This window comes from Carya illinoinensis, chromosome 7 (assembly GCF_018687715.1).
Source record: "Carya illinoinensis cultivar Pawnee chromosome 7, C.illinoinensisPawnee_v1, whole genome shotgun sequence".
Lineage (NCBI taxonomy): Eukaryota > Viridiplantae > Streptophyta > Magnoliopsida > Fagales > Juglandaceae > Carya > Carya illinoinensis.
The window spans coordinates 4,878,551-4,899,381 of NC_056758.1; the positions used below are offsets into that span (position 1 = coordinate 4,878,551).

Sequence of the window (20,831 nt, forward strand, 5' to 3'; positions counted from 1 at the left end):
TAAATATTTAGAAAGTTTATATCGACAGGGGTCCAATCACTAATATTTTAACAATTTTGATGACACATTGTCTAAAAAAGACAGGATACTCTTGTATAGTTGTAGTTATGTTTATTAGAGTGCTGTATTATAGCAATGAATATTTTGCAAACAATGTATATAATGTTTATTATGAAGAGGAAGAAAATTGTTAAAATATATATAAAATTCTGTCTATTTATGGCTAAATTGAAAATTTTTAAATTGTTACGCTTAAGAAAAATATTGACTGGGCATACGTGCATCGCACGTGCTGCTTTACTAGTATATATATATATGTGTGTGTATATATTATTTATATATACAACTCTGCTGATCATGTAGTACCCTTACAAATGTGACGTTAATTTCCTCTCCTTTTGGTGTTTTGAGTTTTATTTTGTCAAAAGTAAGATCTTAGAACCCTGACCAATACCCCACCTCTGTTCGTTGAGTCACAGTCGCAGTTGTGAATCTGACTCTCAAATTCTGAGATGATCAGAACCATTTCTCTCGGACGACACCCCCTCAGGTTTCTCACGCAAACCCTAACTTCATCACTCTGTTCAAACCCACCACAACCACCATTTCCTTCTACTCCTCAAGCTCTCTCTTCCCCTTCATTCCGCATTCTCACCTCGCGTTACCCGTACTCCTCGAAGCAGAACAAGGATGAAGCAAACGACAGGGATACCTTAACCCCTCCCAAGCTCTTTGTTGTCCAGCCCCGCCTTCGCCCCGATACCTTATTGCAGGCTAACCTCAACGAAGCTCTATGCCTTGCTAACTCTCTCGAAGAACAGCGAGATGGATACTTCGACACTGATTTCTTCGAAAAGGCATTGCCCCCACATGTTGTTGTTCAAAACCCAGCTGCCAAAGCTCATATGGCTCGCGCAGGTCTCTATTTAACCTTCATCTCAAAGGGGTTTTACTCTTCAAATTTTAGGAAGGGCTTTTAATTAATTATTAGAATGGGAGTGTGTAACATACTGCCACTGAAAATTACATTTTGATATCGTACTGGTCGAGAAACATTGACCTTTTGGATTTAGCAAGTGATTATTATCATTTTCTTTGTTCGATAGAAAATTCTGCCTGAGCTCGAAAGTACGGCAACTGTTCACATTATTTTTTTTTCTTTGGAGATTTTGTTTTGGATTTAAATGGATTTATGTCAGAACTAGCGTGAGGTGGATGCTTATCTTTCTTTGTTGGATTTTATACAACTTTGTGTGAAAAAGACACAAATCATACCGTTGCTGGGTCTATAATTTGTACTCACTTAACACTAAGCTTTTAATCATCATTTCTTTTTTGGTTCAGACACATATTTTGGGCCAGGGACAGTTGAGACTATCAAATGCGGTCTATATGGTGCTGAATCAAAGGCAAGAGACTTTTTTCAATTTTCCCTTCATTGTTTGATTACCGGTTTTTATTCATGGAATTCTCGGCATTCAACTGCAGAGATTCAGTAACCTTACATGTGTAACAGGGTGAAGTGGATGCCATTTTTGTAAATACGATACTCTCTGGGGTTCAGCAACGGAATTTGGAGGCAAGTTCTGCCTATTCAGTTTCTCTTCGTCTATAAGTGAAAATAAAGTAGAGCTTTAATCCCCTGCTTATATTCTATAAGGAAGGTATCTCGTTTCTTCTTTTCTTTCATGTTCCCATTATGAACGCAGCGAGCATGGGACAAACCTGTACTGGATCGTGTGGGTCTTATAATAGAGATATTTAATGCTCATGCTTTTACAAAGGAGGCAAAGTTACAGGTATAGTTGTTAGCTTTTTACTTGAGAAAATCTTAATATTTTTCTTATGCTTCAAGTTATTGAGTGAGAATAACTGCTTTGGTGAACCTTTTTTTGGTTATTTTGTTCTTTATAGGCTGAATTAGCAGCGCTAACATACAAGAAGACAAGACTTGTTCGCATACGTGGCCTAGATGGACGCTTTACTTTTGGAGCAACTGGAGAAGCTGAAGTTGTTAGTGCCCGCGGGTTAGCACATTACCAATTTTTTTTTAGCAGAATAGTGATGGATATTTATAATTGGAGTAAATTTTGGTGACAAGCAACTAAGTACATATTACACACACCGTATCTACTTAATGGTGTGCCAGTGAACTATTTTTTGGAGAAAAAAGAAAGTTGCTTCAAATTGATGTTGGGTTTTTGAGAATAAGCTGTTGAACCTGTTTGGTTTAGCTGCTACGGAGCTGAGGAAATTAGTCTTAGATTAAGTGATCCAGATGGAAATTCTGGTTGATTCTAGTTATAGTTCTTAAGAGTCATGTTGTTCGTTATCCCCTGAAGTTGCATCAAATGATTGAATGATGCACTTCATTAAAAGCTTTATTTTCATTAACTCAGATTTTAAGTTTCTCCCCTTTGTTTTTACTTTTAATTTTATTTGACATGATTTAGGTAGCTTCGTGCCCTGTTTACATAGAACCTTTTAATTTCCTCCATCAGTTTTCTCCCTTTGCCTTTGAATTTATAGATTTAGATTGTAACATTCAGGAGGGGTGTTCTAGAACCTCTTTCTTTTGCTTCCTGCTAATTTTTTCCTTTTGAATTTCAAAGTGCTACACAGGTTCCTCGATTTGAAATGTATTTGATTTTGAAGTATACTCCCTGCCTACCTCAATAATGCCTTTATTTCTTTAGTTCTGATCATTAATATAAATTATCTGACTTCTTAAAAGAATATAGGTAACCATACCTGAACTTCTTACCTTGTAGACGCCCGTGTTCCGTGTACGCACATTTCTATGTGTTTGTATAGGTTTATCTTTGAATCGCAAGAACCACTTTTTTGCTGATGGGGGTAACATTGCAGGAGAGGAAGTGGGGGACGTGGCTTTATTAGTGGTGCAGGAGAAACAGAACTTCAGCTTCAAAGACGAAGGTTCGCTCCATGATGCTAATGCCTCAACTATATACCGCATCCTACATGCTGTAGATTGTGCCTGTTTTTCCCATGTGACCATTGGCTTCATCTTTGTGCCTGATGAAAGTTGATGTAACAATAAATATGGACATTATTGGGAGCTGTGAAGGATTCAGCTTGAAACTGAAAAATTCAACTCATAGTGTGGTCAAAACATATGTGCATGTATCCTCATGCGGGTCATAGGCTTGTCTAAGGAAAAGACCTCAAAAGTGTACCATTTAATTTGTTTCAACATTCTACTATGTGGAAGTTTTATGCCAGTGATATCTTCCTTGGGCATGTCATCCAGTATTTGTAGGAATTTGATTAGGCAGACCTTCCCTTCAAAATTAAATTTCATCCTGCCACAGCATTTCAAATAGTGTCAGTGAGTCTCTATCCGTGGTTTACTGATTATATTGACATGCATTGATAATGTGTTTACTGAATGAAACTATGATTCCAGAATTCTTGAACGGAGAAATAGTCTATTAGCACAAATTGAAGAGGTTCGTCGTACACGAGCTTTGCAACGTGCTGCTCGCAAGAGGCATGGAGGCTTATATGGGCAAGGGTTAGCGACTGTTGCAGTTATTGGGTACACAAATGCTGTAGGTGGTCTTAATTTAGTTACACTTCCTCCCCATAGCTGTTATGCATGTAATCTAAACATGTTACTTTTACGCGTCTTCTTTTATTTAACATGTTTTTTGTATTTTTTTTTATAACAGGGAAAATCCACATTGGTTGGTGCACTCTCAGACAGTGATCTTTATAGTGATGCTCGGTATTTTAACCATCGTGTGAAATATCTTATTGAAACTTATGTTTCATGTTGTGTTTACGCTGTTGATTTTTGATGTCTACTTCTCCTTTTTCTGACTGGTGATGAGAACTTTGTTTTTTGGCAGCTTGTTTGCAACAGTTGATCCTAGGTTAAGAAGTGTTATTCTTCCTTCAGGGTAATACGTTCAGTAGCGAGTTATATGTTCTGCTCTCTGTAGTGCATTGAATTTTGAGAATAAGTTTTATTATTCACCTTGTTAGTGTTATTATTCCACTGATTTGATCAAGTGTAAGTTTAGGAGGAAGGTGCTTTTTAGTGACACGGTTGGATTTATATCAGATTTGCCTGTTCAGGTAACTGAAAAGCATGTTCAACTGCTTTTGATTATTGCTACTTTCTGTTACTAATTCAACCTATTTTTGTAGTTGGTGGATGCATTTCATGCAACTTTAGAAGAGGTGGTGGAAGCTGACCTGCTTGTGGTACGGTTTAATTGCTGGAGATTGGAATTTAACCTTTCTGATTTATAGTCCTTAGCTCTCCTTGCTTTACTAAAATTAAGGTTGACGAGATAGGAAAAGAAGTGCTGAAACATTTATATGTATAGTCAATTTTCTTTATAGATTTTATGAGGATACGATGCATTCTCCTTATCAGATAATTCCTATAGAATTATAACAATATATGTTATTCTCCTTGTATGAGTCAATTAACCAGTAACCCCTCATATAGGTTGTCCAAGCGATAAGAGCATGGTACATATAAATGTTCGCTTAAAGAAAGAACGGGAATCCAGATGATTTTGTAGATACATGCTGTCATGTGAGGGTATACCATCCTCTGGAATGAATGTAACTTTGATATTTTTGATGAAAGAGCAGGTCTTGAGTTCTGCTTGCATCCCTTAGGGTAGGTTTGGATAGTGAGATGAGAGTTTTTAGTTTTATATGAAAGTTTAAAATATTATTTTTTAATATTATTATTGTTTTGGGATTTGAAAATGTTGAATTGAGATTTAAAAAAGTTGAATTATTTATTATATTTTGTGTGAGAATTTGAAAAGGTTGTAATAATGAGATGATAATTTTGTGTCTCAATCTCATCCCACTTTCCAAACCTGCCCTTAATAAGTTATATTTCTTTCACTCCTTTTTTCTTAGTCCTGCAATAGTCACAGTCAATAACCAAACTAAATTTGTTTCCGGATTTTTCATGGTTAACTTGGAACAAATCATTCAAGTATATTCTATATGAATCATATGATGACTCATCTGATAGAAGTTCATCCTTGCAGCATGTATTGGATTGCACTGCCCCTAATCTTGATGAGCACCGGTCAACAGTGTTGAAAGTTCTTCAGCAGTTAGGAGTATCAGAGGAGAAGCTTCAGAATATGATTGAAGTTTGGAATAAGGTATTACTATTTGGACTTCTCGCCTTTTCTGCTGGCTTCAAGTGACAAGCATAAAGAGAAAAGAAGAAGCATTACTCTATTTGCAATTTGACCACCAAACTATCAAAACTCACTTTGTTCCTCAATTTGTGGCCATTATCTTAACGAGCTTATGCTTCAAATTGAGGGACAAAGTGACAACTTAATAGTTTCGTGGTCATATTGCAAAAACAGTGTAGTTGAGGGAGTGAAGTGTAATTTTCTAAAGAAAAAATTGATTATCAAATCATGTTGCTTCTGAATTTTGAGAATTGCTCAGATTGATTATCAAGAAGAGGGCGTGGATGATGGTGAAGGTGGTGACAGCAGCAGTATCTCAGGAGATAAAGATGATGTGGCATCTGATCTATCAATGGCAGAACAAATTGTTGATTATGATGATGATAATATGTCCGAACAATCACCTGAGAATCGCGCAGGCACCCTGGATGATGAACCAAGTGATCACTCAGATGACTGGCTTCATGAAGAGACCCCAGGCGAAGAAATTCTTTCTGGAAGGGCTGGGGATGTAAAAACAAATGAGCCCTCTAAGGATTGTATAATGGATAAGGATTTGAGTTCTCAAGGTCTGCCTGGTGCGCATATCAGAACATCTGCCATCACGGGAGTTGGCTTGCAAGAGTTACTGGAACTTATCGATGAGAAGCTAAGGATCCAGGATGAGAAGATGAAGGCTGAACAAGGAGTGGAAAAGGGTATCTTTCATCGGAAGTGGAGGCCCCCTCGTGCAGAGGATGCCGGCATAGCTGTTGAACAGTAGCATGCAATAGCAGGAATATGGGGCATGTTTCATCGGGACATGTATTTGGTAGCTCTAGCTAAATTCACCCAATTCACCTCCCTGTCAGTTATGGTTTTGAAGGAACTGGCTTGGGTTAGGAGAAGAAAATGTGCACATGAGCTTATTCGCTGGTTTTCTCAATTTGTGATTGTCTTCTATGTTGTCTGGCTTTATGCTGAACAAGCCTCGAGAGTTTGAAATGTGTGGAGTAAACCTGTACATGTTTCGATTTTGTATACACCCATTATGTACAAAAGCACAGTAATTTATTTATTTCTGGACAATTCAATCAGCAATAAATCATTATTAGACGCATTTTCCTACAATTTTACTGTTCTATATTTTTCTACAATTGCATAATTACGAGAGAAACGTATGGTGTGTATTTAATAATATTTAATATTATAGACATGTTTGAATATTATTTTTATTTTGGAGTTCGTAAAAATTGAATTGATTTTTGTATTTTATTATATAAAAATTATATTGATTTTTATATTAGAATTATAATTAATTAATGATTAAATAAAAATTTTTACGAAAATAAAAGTATGAATTTTTTTTAGAATTGTCAGTATCCAAAGACGATGCATGTACTTTAAACTTCTATGCAGTTTTTTTTTTTTATATAATTTTTAATAAAAATTAAAACATAGTTCACTCTGTGTAGACCTGCTGGCATAGCAAACTGTTTGAGCCGTGATTCGTGAATGAGCGCTTCGAAGGAATAAAGGTGAGGTAGGGCCAGCAGGGAGGAGAGGCCCACAAAGCCTTGGATTCGGAGGATGTCCGTGATCCGACTGTCAGATGCTCCAATACGAAGTTTCGGACAAAAAAAAAAAAAGGAATTATACGGTGCTGTACGTACAGCCTGTACTGCCGCTGCCGATTCATTACCAAAAGCAGAGAAAAAAACAAAACAATTTCACTAAAATATTAATTTATATTAATAAATGATATAATTTAATTTTTTCAAAAAATTAAAATTATTGAATAATAATAATAATCCAACATAAAAAATAGTAATTTTGAAAAGGAGGAGGTCATCCTCAAATGGGCGGTCTATGAAAAGATCATTATGGAAAGTGAGAGCACGAAAACATAGAAGTAGAGGATAACGGCAAATTGGCAAAATAAAAAATATGAGTAATGTTATATATAATTATAAGGTATATAAACGTCTTATAATATTTTTAAAAAAATAAAACTTATGACTAAAAGATTAATTTTTTTCATATAAATTTTATATTAATTTATTTTTTTTAAAAAGACTGTATAATATTTACACAATCACAATTTTTAATATCATTTCTCGGAATTTATTCTAAGAATTCTCAAAAATAATATATACGAATAAAAATAAAAATAAAAAATACAAACTGGCCGACACACCGTGGAATAAAGTAATTTTTATTATATTGATTGGTTTGTGATTACCGCGTGCTACCGCGCGCGTTATGCCCACCAATAGACAGAGACACGCACTCCGACATTATAAAATTACACACCGCTCTCTGTCTGTCTCTCTCTCTCTCTCTGCATCGCAAGCTAAAAACCAGAAAGCGCAGAGACATCAGATCTAAGATCCAAATCTCAATGCGGTGCGCTCATTTCCTTTTCTGAGGTAAAAATCCCAACTCGAATTCCTCTTCAGCTAACCGAACTGGGTTTTCTGTATTCGTCTTCGCTTTTGTTATATCTCATATTATCAGTCCGCTTATGAAAATGTATCAACTGGTTCACGGAGCCCAACGATTTTAAATGGATCTGAATGCACCGTCTTCCCTTTGGTTTCTTTTGTTATCCGTCTCGTTTTCCTTTTCGATTTGGTGTCATTGAATCTGGTGGGCTCAGCTTCCAGTTCAGTTCTATTTGATTCTACTAACTGTCATGCAGCTAAGTTTGATTATGGAAGATCCTTTTCTCATCTCTTTCTATGCTTCTTCTGTTTACGTTTGCTTGGATAAAGGGTGGGGAGGAAAAGGAATTGAATTTTTCAATCTTGTCTCTTTCTGAAGTTGCGAGCTGGGTATACAGTAACACTCATTTTATGGGTATACAATACTCATATATCCTATGAAAATACCTCTACACCCTAAGAAAAAGCTATAAGTGTGTGGTGTGAAAGTAAATAGTGGCTGATGCATATCACTTCTCATTTTCTTAACGTAAACACGGGCCTTTAAATGTAGAGTTCTGATGTTTTGGGTGATTGTTTAGATAAGCTTGGTGTTCTTATGGGTTCCAAATAGAAGTAACACTTGATTTCCATAAACATGTCCAGTTTATGCAATATTTTTAGTTTATATTAGTTTGTAGTGTTGATTTACGTAATTTTGTAATAGAGAGATTCATTGAATGAATGTTAATACACTTGGACAATGTTTCTGTATAGTTTTTATATTTCAATGCATAGAGAATTTGTGATTTTAATGACCTTATTATGGTCAATTTTGCAATATGCTTTGAATAAGAATCGTAAGGGGGTAGTGGCTGTGTGATACAAACTTCTGTGAATATAATGGCTATGAAAATCGTCTCTACCAAACACTGCTTAAGGTTTACAATTTTTACAAGGCTTATCGACTTGTAAAAGCTAACTTTCCCCGTGTTTTCTTTTCCAAACAAGGTACAGTTTTGTGGACCTTTTGCTTTATAGAAAAGTAGTCATGTCCAGGAGGCAAATAAGCTCCACACGGCGTGGTGGAAGCATTCCATTTGTGGGAGCCTTAAATTCAAAGTCAAAATCTTCTCCCTTATTATCTGTGGGCCTCGTCCTTCTGGTAATGTTCATATGTACACATCGCTTATCTTTTTTTTGATTCTATAATTTTGGTTTTATTCAGTTAGAGGATCATGCTTGTTGGTTACTAACTGTGTTTTTCAATTTCATGCCCGTATTAAAATGGTAAAAAGCTAGCACAAGCCATTAGTTGATAACCTAATAGTTTCTTCTTTTCTCTTGGTTGGAATTCACAGGGAGCATTCCTTCTCATTGGCTTCGCTTCTCGGGGCTCAGGTTTGTATTTGGACTGCCTAAACCACTCTACTCATTACGTAAAGTGATTTTTAAATTTTAGCCTCAGCAGGCTAGCCATGCCATATTTCGCTTGCTGCTGTCAAATTTAGCCATGGTGTAGCATGAATTTAGTTGATTGGTTCTTGGGGTACTTGCTTTTTAAACAAAAACCTTTTTTTTCCTCATTTTCTTGTTCTTGAATTATTGCTTTGATTAACTTTTAATTTTAATGATACAGGTTTATTTGGACGAGATAGAGAATCATTTAGTAAGGTTGAAGGTAAATTTATTTGGCCTGCTCTCCATTAAAAAAAAAAAAAAAAGAATGCCTATTATTACCTTGTAACTGAACATATGAATATATCTTGTCATGTGGTTCTTGGAATTTAGGAACTAGATCTGTTCCTTAAACGTCTGAAATACTGAGAACCAAAAGTAATTTTTTTTAAGGAGCTATATTCCTTACGGCTGAGTTCAAGTTGATTTTCTTTTGGGTAAACTAGAGGCACACAGGCAGGTTTGGAAGTGAGATGAAATGAGAATTTTGTGAATAGTAAGATAGTTTGTGAATAGTAGTGAGATAGTTTGAGTTGAGTATTTTTTGGGTTTTGGGAAATGAGAGAAAAAGTTGAACAAAAAATATCATAAAGTTAAAATATTGTAAGAATATAGTTTTATGATATTATTTTTGTTTGGTAATTTGAAAAAACTGGAATTGATTTCTATTTTTTATTTGAAAGTTTGAAAAAGTTGTAATGATTAGTTTGGAAATTTTGTGTTTAAATTATGTTTGGGAATAAGATGAGATGAGATAAAATGAGATTAGATGAGAATTTTGTGTCTCATCCTATGCCCCAAACCTGCCCTAAACCTATACCAACCAGTACATACTTATATCAAGGGTCTATACTTACAAAAGGAAAGTATGTATTGACAAAAATGGGTGGCCTTCATGGTGAAAAATATTCACTAAGTGTTGCTTTTTCTAGAAACATCAGCCTTTTAAACATGAGATTTTGGTAAGCTTAACCTAGCAATATTTTCTTTTTGTTAAGAGAATTTGTCTCAATTGGCTTAGTGGGTGCTAGATTTCATTTAAGTACATCCAATTCTTGAGTTTGTTGCCTATCAAGATCCAAGATTCTCTTTATATGTTATTTTCTCCAAAACTCGTAAAAAATATCATTGGATACAATCATTTATATTAGGATGTATAATCTGAGATAAAAGGGAAATCATTTAGTCAAAAATCCTTACTCATGCTACTTTAGATAATATGATCTGCTTTACACCACGATCCTATCTGGAGTTGGTCATGTTTTTCTGCCTATTATGTATCTTGCAGCATTTAATTGTAGAAAAGTTCTGAATGTCTCAGATGTGTTTCGATCTGTATCAGATTGAAATCAGTCAGTTAAAATTTTTTAGCTGATTAAAGTTCAATTCCTATTGGCCAAAAACAAGTTTTAAGTTAGTGCAAAGAAATCACCATCAGCAATAAGCCCTCAACCATTTTTTTTTTTATAAGGTAGAAAATATGCCCTCAACCATATGTATGAATACAAGTTGGAAATTCATTTAATCTTGCAGGTGACTTTACATGCACGCAAGAAGTTCAGAGAGCAATACCTATGCTAAAGAAAGCATATGGTGACAGCATGCACAAAATTTTGCATGTAGGCCCTGATACTTGTTCAGTGGTCTCTAAATTGTTAAAAGAAGATGAAACTGAGGCATGGGGTGTCGAACCATATGACATAGAGGATGCTGATGGAATTTGCAAGAATCTAGTGCGAAAAGGCCATGTGCGCGTGGCTGATATCAAGTTCCCGCTACCTTACAGAGCAAAATCTTTTTCCCTTGTTGTTGTATCAGACGCTTTGGATTACTTGTCTCCGAAATACCTGAACAAGACCCTTCCAGAATTTGCAAGGGTGTCTGCTGATGGTCTAGTTATTTTTACAGGTACTTTTATTTTTTCCTTTTCCTTATTTTTCCTTACCATTGCAACAAATTCAATATTAAACTCACATGTTATTTTACATTATGACTTGTAATTGTTCTGAAGTAATTACACTCTAGCCATATCCGTTTTGGTGGATTCATCAACAGCCTCTCAGGCATCTCAATAAACATATAAAGAGATGCTTAGCTGTGACAATCTCTATGTTTCGCTCCCCCTCTAATTCATGCACACGCTACCTTCATGTTAGTAATGATATCTCTGAGTTATCTTTGCTTTCCAATATTATGTTTAGGTTACCCTGGTCGGCAGAGAGCTAAAGTTGCTGAATTATCCAAATTTGGACGGCCGGTAAGTGTTACTCCTATTTCTTGTATGGCATTTCTCAGCTCCTGGGTTGGTTTGATTGAACTACTCTTCCCAATCATGTTCTTGTTGATGTCTTTGATGGGGCACTTTTTAATGGGGGAAAAAAAAAAGAAAAGAAATTGTTAAACTCAATGCCTCCAAACAAATTTCTTTTGTGATTCAACAATCGTTGGCACGCACTTCTACAATATTAAAACCTTTAACAACTAGGCAGTCATTGATCTGACTTCTGTCATGGCTAAAATCTTTTGGTTCATTAGTACCGATCAAAATGGAAGGGTCAAGACACACTTTCCTCAAAGTCGCTATATTTAACTTTATTTTGGTGTAATATGTTATTGACAATTGCTCAATTTATACTTAATACTTTATCTTGTGGTGGTATAGTACATGTTTCTGTAGCATTTTTCTCGTTCTCTCATCAATCCTCATTTTGGCTGTTGTTCATACTTTAACTGTGAAGGCAAAAATGAGAAGCGCGTCTTGGTGGGCACGTTTCTTTGTCCAAACCAGCTTAGAAGAAAATGAAGCTGCCATTAAGAAGTTTGAGCAGGCTGCATCCAAGAATTCGTACAAGCCAGGCTGCCAAGTTTTCCATCTCAACTCATACCATTGATATTTTAATATTTATAACAACATTTTATTCATCATAGTTTTGGGGGGGCGATTCTCTCATGCAAAAGCAATGCATGAAAAGCATAAAGCAAAGATCTGTCGATCTCTCATATAAAACGTACTCTGTGGGGTGATTAGCTTTGGTACCATAGATGTTAAAATGATATTTATTACCTGATGTTTTGTTCTAAACGTTATACAATCAACCTCCATTCATTTTATTAAAAGAAATATAGCCTGAATTTTGCTTTTATATGTAATGCTTCTGTTTTGTTCACCATTTTTGGGAAGTTCTCCTGCAAAAATAGCTACAAATTAATGATTAGGGGAGATGTTCATATCCAAAATGCAATTCAATATGATTTTACTTGGCCCATCAATTCAAAGGTAGTAAATGGAAATTTCAAAACTAAACGCCCCGTTTGCTTGACGAGAAAACTAAGCAAATTATTATGAGAAAAAGAAGAATTTTAACCATTTGGTTCACAGCTAAGAACTTCAAAATCATCTATCTTTTTAATTTCCCAAACTTAGCTTGAAGAAAATAGTACCTATCAACACAGCCACGTAAAAGCAACAAAGTTCTGACTTCAAAAACTCATGAGCTTCGTTTGTGGTCTTTTACCCTAAGCTAATATATATTCAGCTCGTGGTGACAATTTTGACAAAGTAGGGAATTTCAAAGGGATAAGTCTCCGGAGAACAAACTGGACGGCTAGATCTGGTTTGGTAAGTGAAAATTTTGAAATACAAATTTTGAATTTTCAAGTGAAAATTTTGAAATAAGAATTTTGAGTTTTCAGATGAAATATTAAAATATTATATTTTATTTTTTTGAGATTTAAAAAAGTTAATAAAAAATTAAATTATTTATTATATTTTATATATAAATTTGAAAAAATTGTAATAATGGGATGAAAATTTTATAGGCCAAACCGAACCTTAATTCCTCAATTGTATTATTATTTTTTTTTTCGAATCTTTATATTTGATCGAATATAAATAAGTTACATTATTTTGTTTCCTAAAAAGCAAATTTGAAAAGTGAAAAAAGAAAAAGAAAAGAAAGAACGGGAAAAATAAGAGTGAATCCTCGGTCAAACGGGGGCCGAGTAGCACCAAAGAGCATGAAGATGAGAGTGGACTTCGTCACTACGAAATAGTGCAACACCGAGACGAAATTGTGATCTCTGCGGGCGAAAGCATTTGATTTTATGAAAGAAGAAGCGATGTCTAGGAAGTTTCTACCTGAAGAAGTCGTCGTAGAAATCCTCTTGCGATTACCGGTCAAATCTCTGGTACGATTCAGGTGCGTGTCTAAACGATGGCTCTCACTAATTTCGGATCCCCGATTGGCTAAATCGCAGTTCAAGCGAGCAGCTGACCACATCCAACGACTGCTTTTTCCAACCCCTTTCGGACTTGGATCCCTAGAAGTCGATGCACCATTTGGGGACGGCTCCGCTCTTAGAGAACTCTTCGTCCCATTTAAGCAACCGGATCTTCGTCTTAACTTGCTAGGTTCTTGTGACGGTCTGGTTTTTGCGTCTCACTACGACCATAAGGATTTCTATATTTGGAATCCATCGACCGGAGAGCACCGGAAATTGCCTGACCCTGGGATTTCTCCCCATCCTGACAACGAATACATGTATGGCTTTGGATATGATTCATCCATCGATGACTATAAGGTTATAGTGATCGCTTTCCTTCCGCCGCGTCCCTGTCCCGGATATGTAGGCAAGATTCTATCCCTAAAGAATGACTTATGGAAAAGTATAAAAAAACCCGATAATGTATTTACCAGTTTCAGGTCAGCAGGGGCGCTTTGTGGTGGGGCTGTCCATTGGCTAGGTGGAGTGTTCCGTCCGGGGCCCAATCTGGCAATCCTTGCGTTTGATTTAGCTGAGGAGAAATTCCGTCAGGTGCCCATGCCCCCCAATGCTTGAAGAAGAGGATAATGAGGACTACTATGACATCGCTTATACTTGTTTGGTCAATCTTGGAGGACGTCTATGTTTAATCCTTCTTTGGGATGCCGATGAAGAGCTATGGGGGATGATGGAATACGGAGTGCAGAAATCATGGGCGCGTATGTTTAGAATTGACGGAGATTATAGTCCTCAACCACTTTGCATGGCGAGAGGTAATCAGCTTGTGGCAACAAATGATGATGGAAACGTGTTGATTAGGGCTAATCCTGAAGGGAAGATTGTTGAAAGTTGTGTGTTTTGCATTGAGCAAAGCCCAAATTGGCATGAACCATCGGCTGTCTTTGTTGAGAGTTTGCTTTCACCTTTGTTTGCTTTGGAGTTTTGAAATCTCATCTCTTTTACGAGTCATGGTTGGGGATTTATGTTGGAGAGTATGTTCTTGTTTACACTGTATTCTCCAATTTGCACATGTATTGCTTCCCATGTTGACCTCTTGTCTCCATAATAAATGTTCCGCTGTTACCCATCCAGTCAACTTACCTTCAATAATGTTTGGGATAATGAAACCATTGCGAAGGTTCTTAAGGGATGTTTTTAGAATGAGAGAGGATGAAATCGAACAGTAATAAAATAGTGCGAATTAAGATATTTTATTGGTGTTTGGATAAAGAAAAAGAAAATATTAAAGAAAAATACAATATAATTTTTATTTTAAAATTTAAAAAGTACTATTCTTCAAATAAAAAACATATGTACGGTGAATTAGATTTGACTAAAAACTTTCAAAATATTTACTTTCCTTCTCAAATATTATCAAAATACAAAATATTTTAAAATTTGAAAATTTAATTTTTTATTTAATTATTATTTAATAATCACAATTTTTACAAATTTAACACATTTTTAAATTAAATAAAATTTTAACTTTATAATATTTTTATTCAAAATTTTTTCATTTTTTAAAATTTAATAAAATATCTTAATTTATATTATTTCACTATTATTCAAAAATTATTTTATTATTATTTATAAAATATTTTAATATTATTAAAAAAGAATAATATTACATGCTGTCACTTTTGCTTACTTTCTGTACACTTTACTAATATGTTTGACTATATTATTTTTTTTAATATACAACTCTGTACACTTTACTAATATGTTTGACTATATTATTTTTTTTAATATACAACTAATTATATCAATAAAATGTATAAAAAAATATGTAAAAAAAACTGTTTATAGAATTTTTATTACACATTAAATAACATATATCTTTAGGAAAACACTAGATACAATGATACATAGATGATTTCTATCCACAGAAATTTTTTTTTTGTTTACTTAATAATTAAGTAAATATTTTTAAATAAATATATAATTTTATTTTTTTTAAATATCTAAATAATTTTTAAAAATGATAAAATAAATTAAAATAAATTTTTTTAAGTGATCAGTAAAAATTAACTATAAAAATTCTCTGTAGAAATTTTCTTCATAGAATCTCACTCTCAATAAAATACAGTTTGTGATTAAAAAATAAAATAAAATAAAATACAGCTTATTGTTGCTTGGATTGATGTGCTCAGATTCATCAATTTTCGGTTTGACCAAGAAACTTGTGTCGGAAGTTTCAAAGAGGGAAGATCACTGAAATGCAATCTTACTCAGTACTCAGATGTACAGTTGGTCACTTCTCTGAACTGACAAAACGCTTCCCCCTGTATCATTCTATCATCTCACCACATCCTTTTCACAGTCTCCTGTGCAGGAATCCCTGTACAATGAGTACTGCGCACTATACTCTTCTCTCTATATCTTCAATAGCTAGAAGATAGTCACACCACCACGGCAAGTGTGATCTGCACCTACTTTCAGGTTACCATTTGCGTCACCGTTGCCAAAGCATTGTTGGGTCACCCGAAACTTGATATAAGAGCGATGTCTACGAAGTATAAACGATTATATCATCGAGACTTTCCACCACATCTACCCGAAAACGTCGTCGTAGAAATCCTCTTGCGGTTGCCGGTCAAATCTTTGGTACGATTCAGGTGTGTATCTAAACGTTGGCGCTCCCTGATCTCGGATCCCCGATTCGCTAAATCGCAGTTCATGCGAACATCTGAGCGATCACAAAGACTTCTCATATCATCCAGTTCTGAAATTCGATCCCTAGACTGTGAGGAGCCATTTGAGGATAGTTCCACTCCCAGTGTACTCGCCGTCCCTTTCCAGAAACGGGGTCGTTATGTTAGCATCATTGGGTCTTCCAATGGTCTGGTTTATGTGGCTCTATATAGCCATAGGGATTTCTATATTTGGAATCCTTCAACGGGAAATTATAGGAAACTGCCCGATCCTGGTATTACACTCCGTACGCGCAAGTACAGGCATGGCTTTGGATATGATCCATCCACTGATGACTACAAGCTTCTCGTGGCCAATTTCCGGATGCATCCTTTCCGGGAAAGTGAAGCCAAGGTTTTCTCTTTCAAAAGAAATTCATGGAAGAGGATTCTTCGAGGCCTCGACGATACAGGTCTGGCGGAAGATTCAGTAGGGATCCTTTGCAATGCGTCTCTGCATTGGCATCTTCATGCGTGCCGCGAGCCACTTACTGGTCAGAAAATAGGTGGGTTTGATTTAGCCGAGGAGAAATTCCACGAAATGCCGATGCCCTTCTCGGATTGGGGACCCCACGGGTATGTATCCATCGATACTTTGAGCACTCTTGGAGAGCGCCTGTGTTTTATTGTTTCTATGGATACCCATATGGAGATACGGGGAATGATGGAATATGGAGTCATAGAATCGTGGGCACTGTTGAGTTTGGCTTGATTTTCTGTTGAAAATGTGTTTTTTGGGGTTTGGCTTGACTGTGGCTCGACCGTGGCTCGAGCTAAGGTTCTGCTCGACTTCCGCTTGACAGTCCGCTCGAGCGAACTCATTCAGAGAGTTCCGCTCGACCTCCGCTCGACTGTCCGCTCGAGCGAAATCTTTCAGAGAGTTCCGCTCGACCTTCGCTCGACTGTCCGCTCGAACGAGAATGTAACCCTAACGTGCGCTCAACACTTCGCTCGACGTCCGCTCGAGCGAATGTTTTGACTAGCGCCTTGTCCTATAAGTACATCATTTTCTCTTCATTTTGATGGGTGTTTAGCAGCCAAGAAAGAGAGTTTTGAGAATCCTTTTGTATACAATCCTAAGAATCTATTGAGTGTATTGGAGCTTTAGGATTAAGGATTTTGTGATCAATACTCTTGTACTCCCATCTTTTGTTCATAGTGAAATCATTGAAACCGATCCCTGCAGTGGACGTAGGCTCACATTGAGCTGAACCACTTAAATCTTGGTGTTCTTTGTGTAATTGTTGTTTATTATTGTTGCTTCCGCTATTATTTACTTCAACTTAGCCTTTTGTTTGTTTGGTCCATTCCCAACAAACTGGTATCAGAGCGTCAAGCTCTTTGCAAAATCTTGAGGAATGACTATGGCAAAGTTTGAAGTGGAGAAATTCGACGGTCAAAACAGTTTTAGCTTATGGCGCATCAAGATGAATGCTTTATTATGACAACAAGGCTTGTCGAAAGTTTTGGAAGGGAAGGTATCCGAGGATTCTCCTGCACCATCAAGAGAAGAAGATGAGAATGCACATAATGTCATTTTGTTGTCACTATCGGATGGAGTTTTGAGGGAGGTTGCCGATGAGGAGACCGCTTTCGGTCTTTGGTCCAAACTTGAGAGCTTGTATATGAAAAAGTCGCTCACCAACCGTTTGTATTTGAAGCAACGGTTATACACGCTCAAAATGAAGGAAGGTACTCCTATCTCTGAACACTTAAATGAATTTAATAAGATTATCATGGATTTGAGGAATATCGATATTAAGCTTGATGATGAGGATCAAGCGTTAATTGTGTTGTGTTCGTTGCCGGTATCATTTGAAAATTTTGTAAACTCGATGTTGTATGGTAGAGACACCATCTCTTTGGTAGATGTAAAATCTGCTTTGAACTCTAAAGAGTTGAGAACAAAATTGGGTGTACAAGGCACGGATAGTCAAGCCAGTGGTTTGTTTGTTAAGGGTTCATCTAGCAGGGGTAGATCACATGAGAGAAGTTCAGAGAAGAACATGAGTAAATCCAGGGGCAGTTCACAGTCAAAATTTAACAAGAAAAATGTTAAATGTCATTACTGTCATAAATTTGGTCATTACAAAAATGAGTGTTCTAAATTGAAAAATAGAGAGGAAGACACTAGTTCCTCTAATGCTGTTAGCGTTGCTGATGAAAAGTCTAACGGCGTAGATATTGTTCTAGCAATTAGTGGCTCAAATAGTCGCTATGGTGACAAGTGGGTCATGGACTCAGCTTGTACTTTTCATATGTGTCCCAAGAGGGACTGGTTCACTACCTATGAGTCAGTCAATGGTGGCTCCGTTTTGATGGGAAATGATATGGCGTGTAAAATTGTTGGGATTGGTTCAGTTAGGATTAAGATGTTTGATGGGATTGTCAGGACATTGTCTAATGTTCGACACATCCCAGATTTGAAGAAAAATCTTATTTCCTTGGGCACTCTTGATTCTTTAGGTTTCCGGTACACCGGTGAAGGTGGAGCTATTAAAGTCAGTAAGGGCTCCATGATTGTAATGAGAGGAGATATGACAGATGGTATTTATTTCCTTCAGGGCAGTACATTGACATGTACGGCTGCAGTGTCTGTTTCAGATAATCCAGACTCAGACAACACCCGTCTATGGCACATGCGTTTGGGTCACATGAGTGAAAAGGGGATGTCTATCCTGAGTAAGCAGGATTTGTTGTGCAATCAGAAGATAGGAAAACTTGAATTCTGTGAACATTGTGTGTTTGGAAAACAGTGCAGGGTTCAGTTTACTACAGGAGTTCACAGAACTAAAAGTACTGTGGACTATATTCATTCTGATCTTTGGGGTCCATCTTCAGTTCCATCGAAAGGTGGAATTCAGTATTTGTTTACCTTTATTGATGATTACTCACGGAAGGTTTGGACTTATTTTCTGAAACATAAGAGCGATGTGCTAACTTTAAACAATGGAAGGTTTTGATTGAAAATCAGACAGGCAAGAAGGTTAAGCAACTCCGAACCGACAATGGTATGGAATTTTGCGGAGGTGATTTTGATGAATTCTGCAAAAATGAAGGCATAGTGAGGCACCGCACAGTGAGACATACTCCACAACAAAATGGAGTAGCTGAGCGGATGAATAGGACTCTCTTGGAGAGAGCCCGTAGTATGCTTTCAAACGCCGGCTTGTCTAAAGATTTTTGGGCTGAAGCAGTCAACACAGCTTGCTATTTGGTTAACCGCTCTCCAGCCACAGCTATTGGTTTAAAAACTCCAAATGAGGTATGATCAGGTACTCCCTCTGATTATTCAAATTTAAAAGTTTTTGGCTGTCCTGCATATTTCCATGTTAATGATGGAAAACTTGAGCCAAGGGCAAAGAAGGGCATATTCATTGGATATGCTAGTGGGGTGAAAGGATTCAGGTTATGGTGTACTGATCCCAAATCACCTAAGTTTGTAATTAGTAGGGATGTAGTATTTGATGAACAATCCATTCTTAATCCGAGGAAGGAGTTTACTATGTCTACAGGTGAAGAGCAGAGTAATGGCAAGAAGGTGGAGTCACAGGTTGAGGCTTCAAAGGGGATGCCAGACGACACCCAAGATCATGTCACTTCAGATGAGCATGATCCTGATTTTGATGATGGCGCACAGTGTGAGCAAGATTACAGTATTGCTACTGGTAGACAAAGGAGGCAGATCAGGCCACCTCAAAGATATGCTCATGCAAATATGGTGATGTATGCACTTATTACAGCAGAGGACATAGATGGTCAAGAGCCTTCCAGTTATTCAGAAGCTGTCAAAAGTAAGGAGTGTGCACAATGGTGCGCAGCAATGACTGAGGAGATTGAGTCTCTTCATAAGAACCAAACTTGGGATTTGGTTAAGTTGCCTAAGAAGACGAAGACTGTTGGTTGTAAATGGGTTTTCAAAAGGAAAGAGGGAATCCAAGATGTTGCAGATGCAAGGTACAAGGCACGCTTGGTTGCAAAAGGCTATAGTCAGAGAGAAGGCATCGACTTCAACAAAGTTTTCTCTCCAGTTGTAAAACACAGTTCGATCAGGGTGTTGCTTGCCATAGTGGCAGCACATGACTTAGAGCTTCAGCAACTTGATGTTAAAACAGCGTTCCTGCATGGTGACCTGGAGGAGACCATTTACATGCATCAGCCGGAGGGGTTCATTGTTCAAGGCAAAGAAGATCATGTGTGCAGATTGAAGAAGTCATTGTATGGTTTAAAACAGTCTCCGAGGCAATGGTATAAACGCTTTGACTCTTTTATGATAGATCATGGTTATGTGAGGAGTAGCCATGATTTTTGCGTTTATTATAGGCAGTTATCTAATGGGTCTTTCATCTATTTGCTACTTTATGTTGATGATATGCTTATTGCTGCTAAAAGCATATCTGACATTAGTTTGTTGAAAACCCAACTTAGAAATGAGTTTGAAATGAAAGACTTAGGTGCTGCAAATAAGATTTTGGGGATGGAGATCCACAGAGATAGGAAAGCTGGAAAGTTGTATTTGTCCCAGGGAAAGTACATTGAGAAAGTTCTTCGGAGGTTTGGAATGTCTGATTCCAAACCAGTAAGTACACCACTTGCTACACATTTTAAACTTTTAGCATCCCTATCTCCTCATACAGGTGAGGAGGAACGCTTCATGGGTAGTGTTCCTTATTCCAGTGCAGTTGGCAGTATTATGTATGCAATGGTTTGTACTCGTCCAGATATTTCACAGGCAGTGAGTGTTGTTAGCAGGTACATGGCTAACCCAGGTAGAGCTCATTGGCAGGCTGTGAAATGGATACTCAGGTATCTGAAAG

The 20,831-nt window shown here is 36.7% G+C and overlaps 4 protein-coding genes across 7 annotated transcripts; all 4 read left to right on the plus strand.

Annotated features, from left to right (window-relative positions):
• The first annotated feature begins 359 nt into the window (after positions 1 to 359).
• On the plus strand, positions 360 to 6,311 carry LOC122317483 (GTP-binding protein At3g49725, chloroplastic). The gene is made up of 13 exons (XM_043134602.1): positions 360 to 918; positions 1,345 to 1,409; positions 1,517 to 1,579; positions 1,710 to 1,799; positions 1,915 to 2,027; positions 2,869 to 2,937; positions 3,428 to 3,572; positions 3,693 to 3,748; positions 3,873 to 3,923; positions 4,047 to 4,101; positions 4,174 to 4,230; positions 5,043 to 5,162; positions 5,461 to 6,311. Exons 1-13 carry the CDS (start codon positions 513 to 515, stop codon positions 5,962 to 5,964), a joined length of 1,794 nt encoding a protein of 597 aa, XP_042990536.1. The 5' UTR covers positions 360 to 512; the 3' UTR covers positions 5,965 to 6,311.
• A 1,142-nt stretch (positions 6,312 to 7,453) lies between these two features.
• Positions 7,454 to 12,204, plus strand: LOC122316008 (probable pectin methylesterase CGR2). 4 transcript variants are annotated; one of them, XM_043132412.1, is made up of 7 exons: positions 7,454 to 7,609; positions 8,621 to 8,768; positions 8,965 to 9,004; positions 9,243 to 9,284; positions 10,595 to 10,969; positions 11,263 to 11,318; positions 11,800 to 12,204. In XM_043132412.1, exons 2-7 carry the CDS (start codon positions 8,655 to 8,657, stop codon positions 11,950 to 11,952), a joined length of 780 nt encoding a protein of 259 aa, XP_042988346.1. In that variant the 5' UTR covers positions 7,454 to 7,609; positions 8,621 to 8,654; the 3' UTR covers positions 11,953 to 12,204. The 4 variants fall into 4 exon arrangements, with proteins under 4 accessions (XP_042988346.1, XP_042988345.1, XP_042988348.1 ...); XM_043132411.1 differs by having other exon boundaries at positions 7,455 to 7,609; positions 8,615 to 8,768; XM_043132414.1 differs by lacking the exon at positions 7,454 to 7,609 and adding an exon at positions 7,631 to 7,829 and having other exon boundaries at positions 8,615 to 8,768.
• Positions 12,205 to 12,976: 772 nt separating this feature from the next.
• Positions 12,977 to 14,415, plus strand: LOC122316009 (F-box/kelch-repeat protein At3g06240-like). Its single transcript, XM_043132415.1, has 2 exons — positions 12,977 to 13,691; positions 13,773 to 14,415. The coding sequence occupies exons 1-2, from the start codon at positions 13,166 to 13,168 to the stop codon at positions 13,898 to 13,900; spliced, it is 654 nt and encodes a 217-aa protein (XP_042988349.1). The 5' UTR covers positions 12,977 to 13,165; the 3' UTR covers positions 13,901 to 14,415.
• Positions 14,416 to 15,534: 1,119 nt separating this feature from the next.
• LOC122316007 (F-box/kelch-repeat protein At3g06240-like) lies at positions 15,535 to 17,235 on the plus strand. The gene has a single exon (XM_043132410.1). It carries the CDS (start codon positions 15,827 to 15,829, stop codon positions 16,724 to 16,726), a length of 900 nt encoding a protein of 299 aa, XP_042988344.1. The 5' UTR covers positions 15,535 to 15,826; the 3' UTR covers positions 16,727 to 17,235.
• Positions 17,236 to 20,831: the final 3,596 nt, after the last annotated feature.

Coding starts and splice junctions, on each gene's coding strand:
- LOC122316009 (XM_043132415.1), top strand. CDS start 13,166: ATGAAAGAAGAAGCGATGTCTAGGAAGTTTCTACCTGAAGAAGTCGTC. Junction 13,692..13,772: donor TCCCTGTCCCGGATATGTAG/GCAAGATTCTAT, acceptor TCAGGTCAGCAG/GGGCGCTTTGTGGTGGGGCT.
- LOC122317483 (XM_043134602.1), top strand. CDS start 513: ATGATCAGAACCATTTCTCTCGGACGACACCCCCTCAGGTTTCTCACG. Junction 919..1,344: donor AGCTCATATGGCTCGCGCAG/GTCTCTATTTAA, acceptor TTTTTGGTTCAG/ACACATATTTTGGGCCAGGG. Junction 1,800..1,914: donor CAAAGGAGGCAAAGTTACAG/GTATAGTTGTTA, acceptor TGTTCTTTATAG/GCTGAATTAGCAGCGCTAAC.
- LOC122316008 (XM_043132412.1), top strand. CDS start 8,655: ATGTCCAGGAGGCAAATAAGCTCCACACGGCGTGGTGGAAGCATTCCA. Junction 9,005..9,242: donor CTTCGCTTCTCGGGGCTCAG/GTTTGTATTTGG, acceptor TTAATGATACAG/GTTTATTTGGACGAGATAGA. Junction 9,285..10,594: donor ATCATTTAGTAAGGTTGAAG/GTAAATTTATTT, acceptor TTAATCTTGCAG/GTGACTTTACATGCACGCAA.
- LOC122316007 (XM_043132410.1), top strand. CDS start 15,827: ATGTCTACGAAGTATAAACGATTATATCATCGAGACTTTCCACCACAT.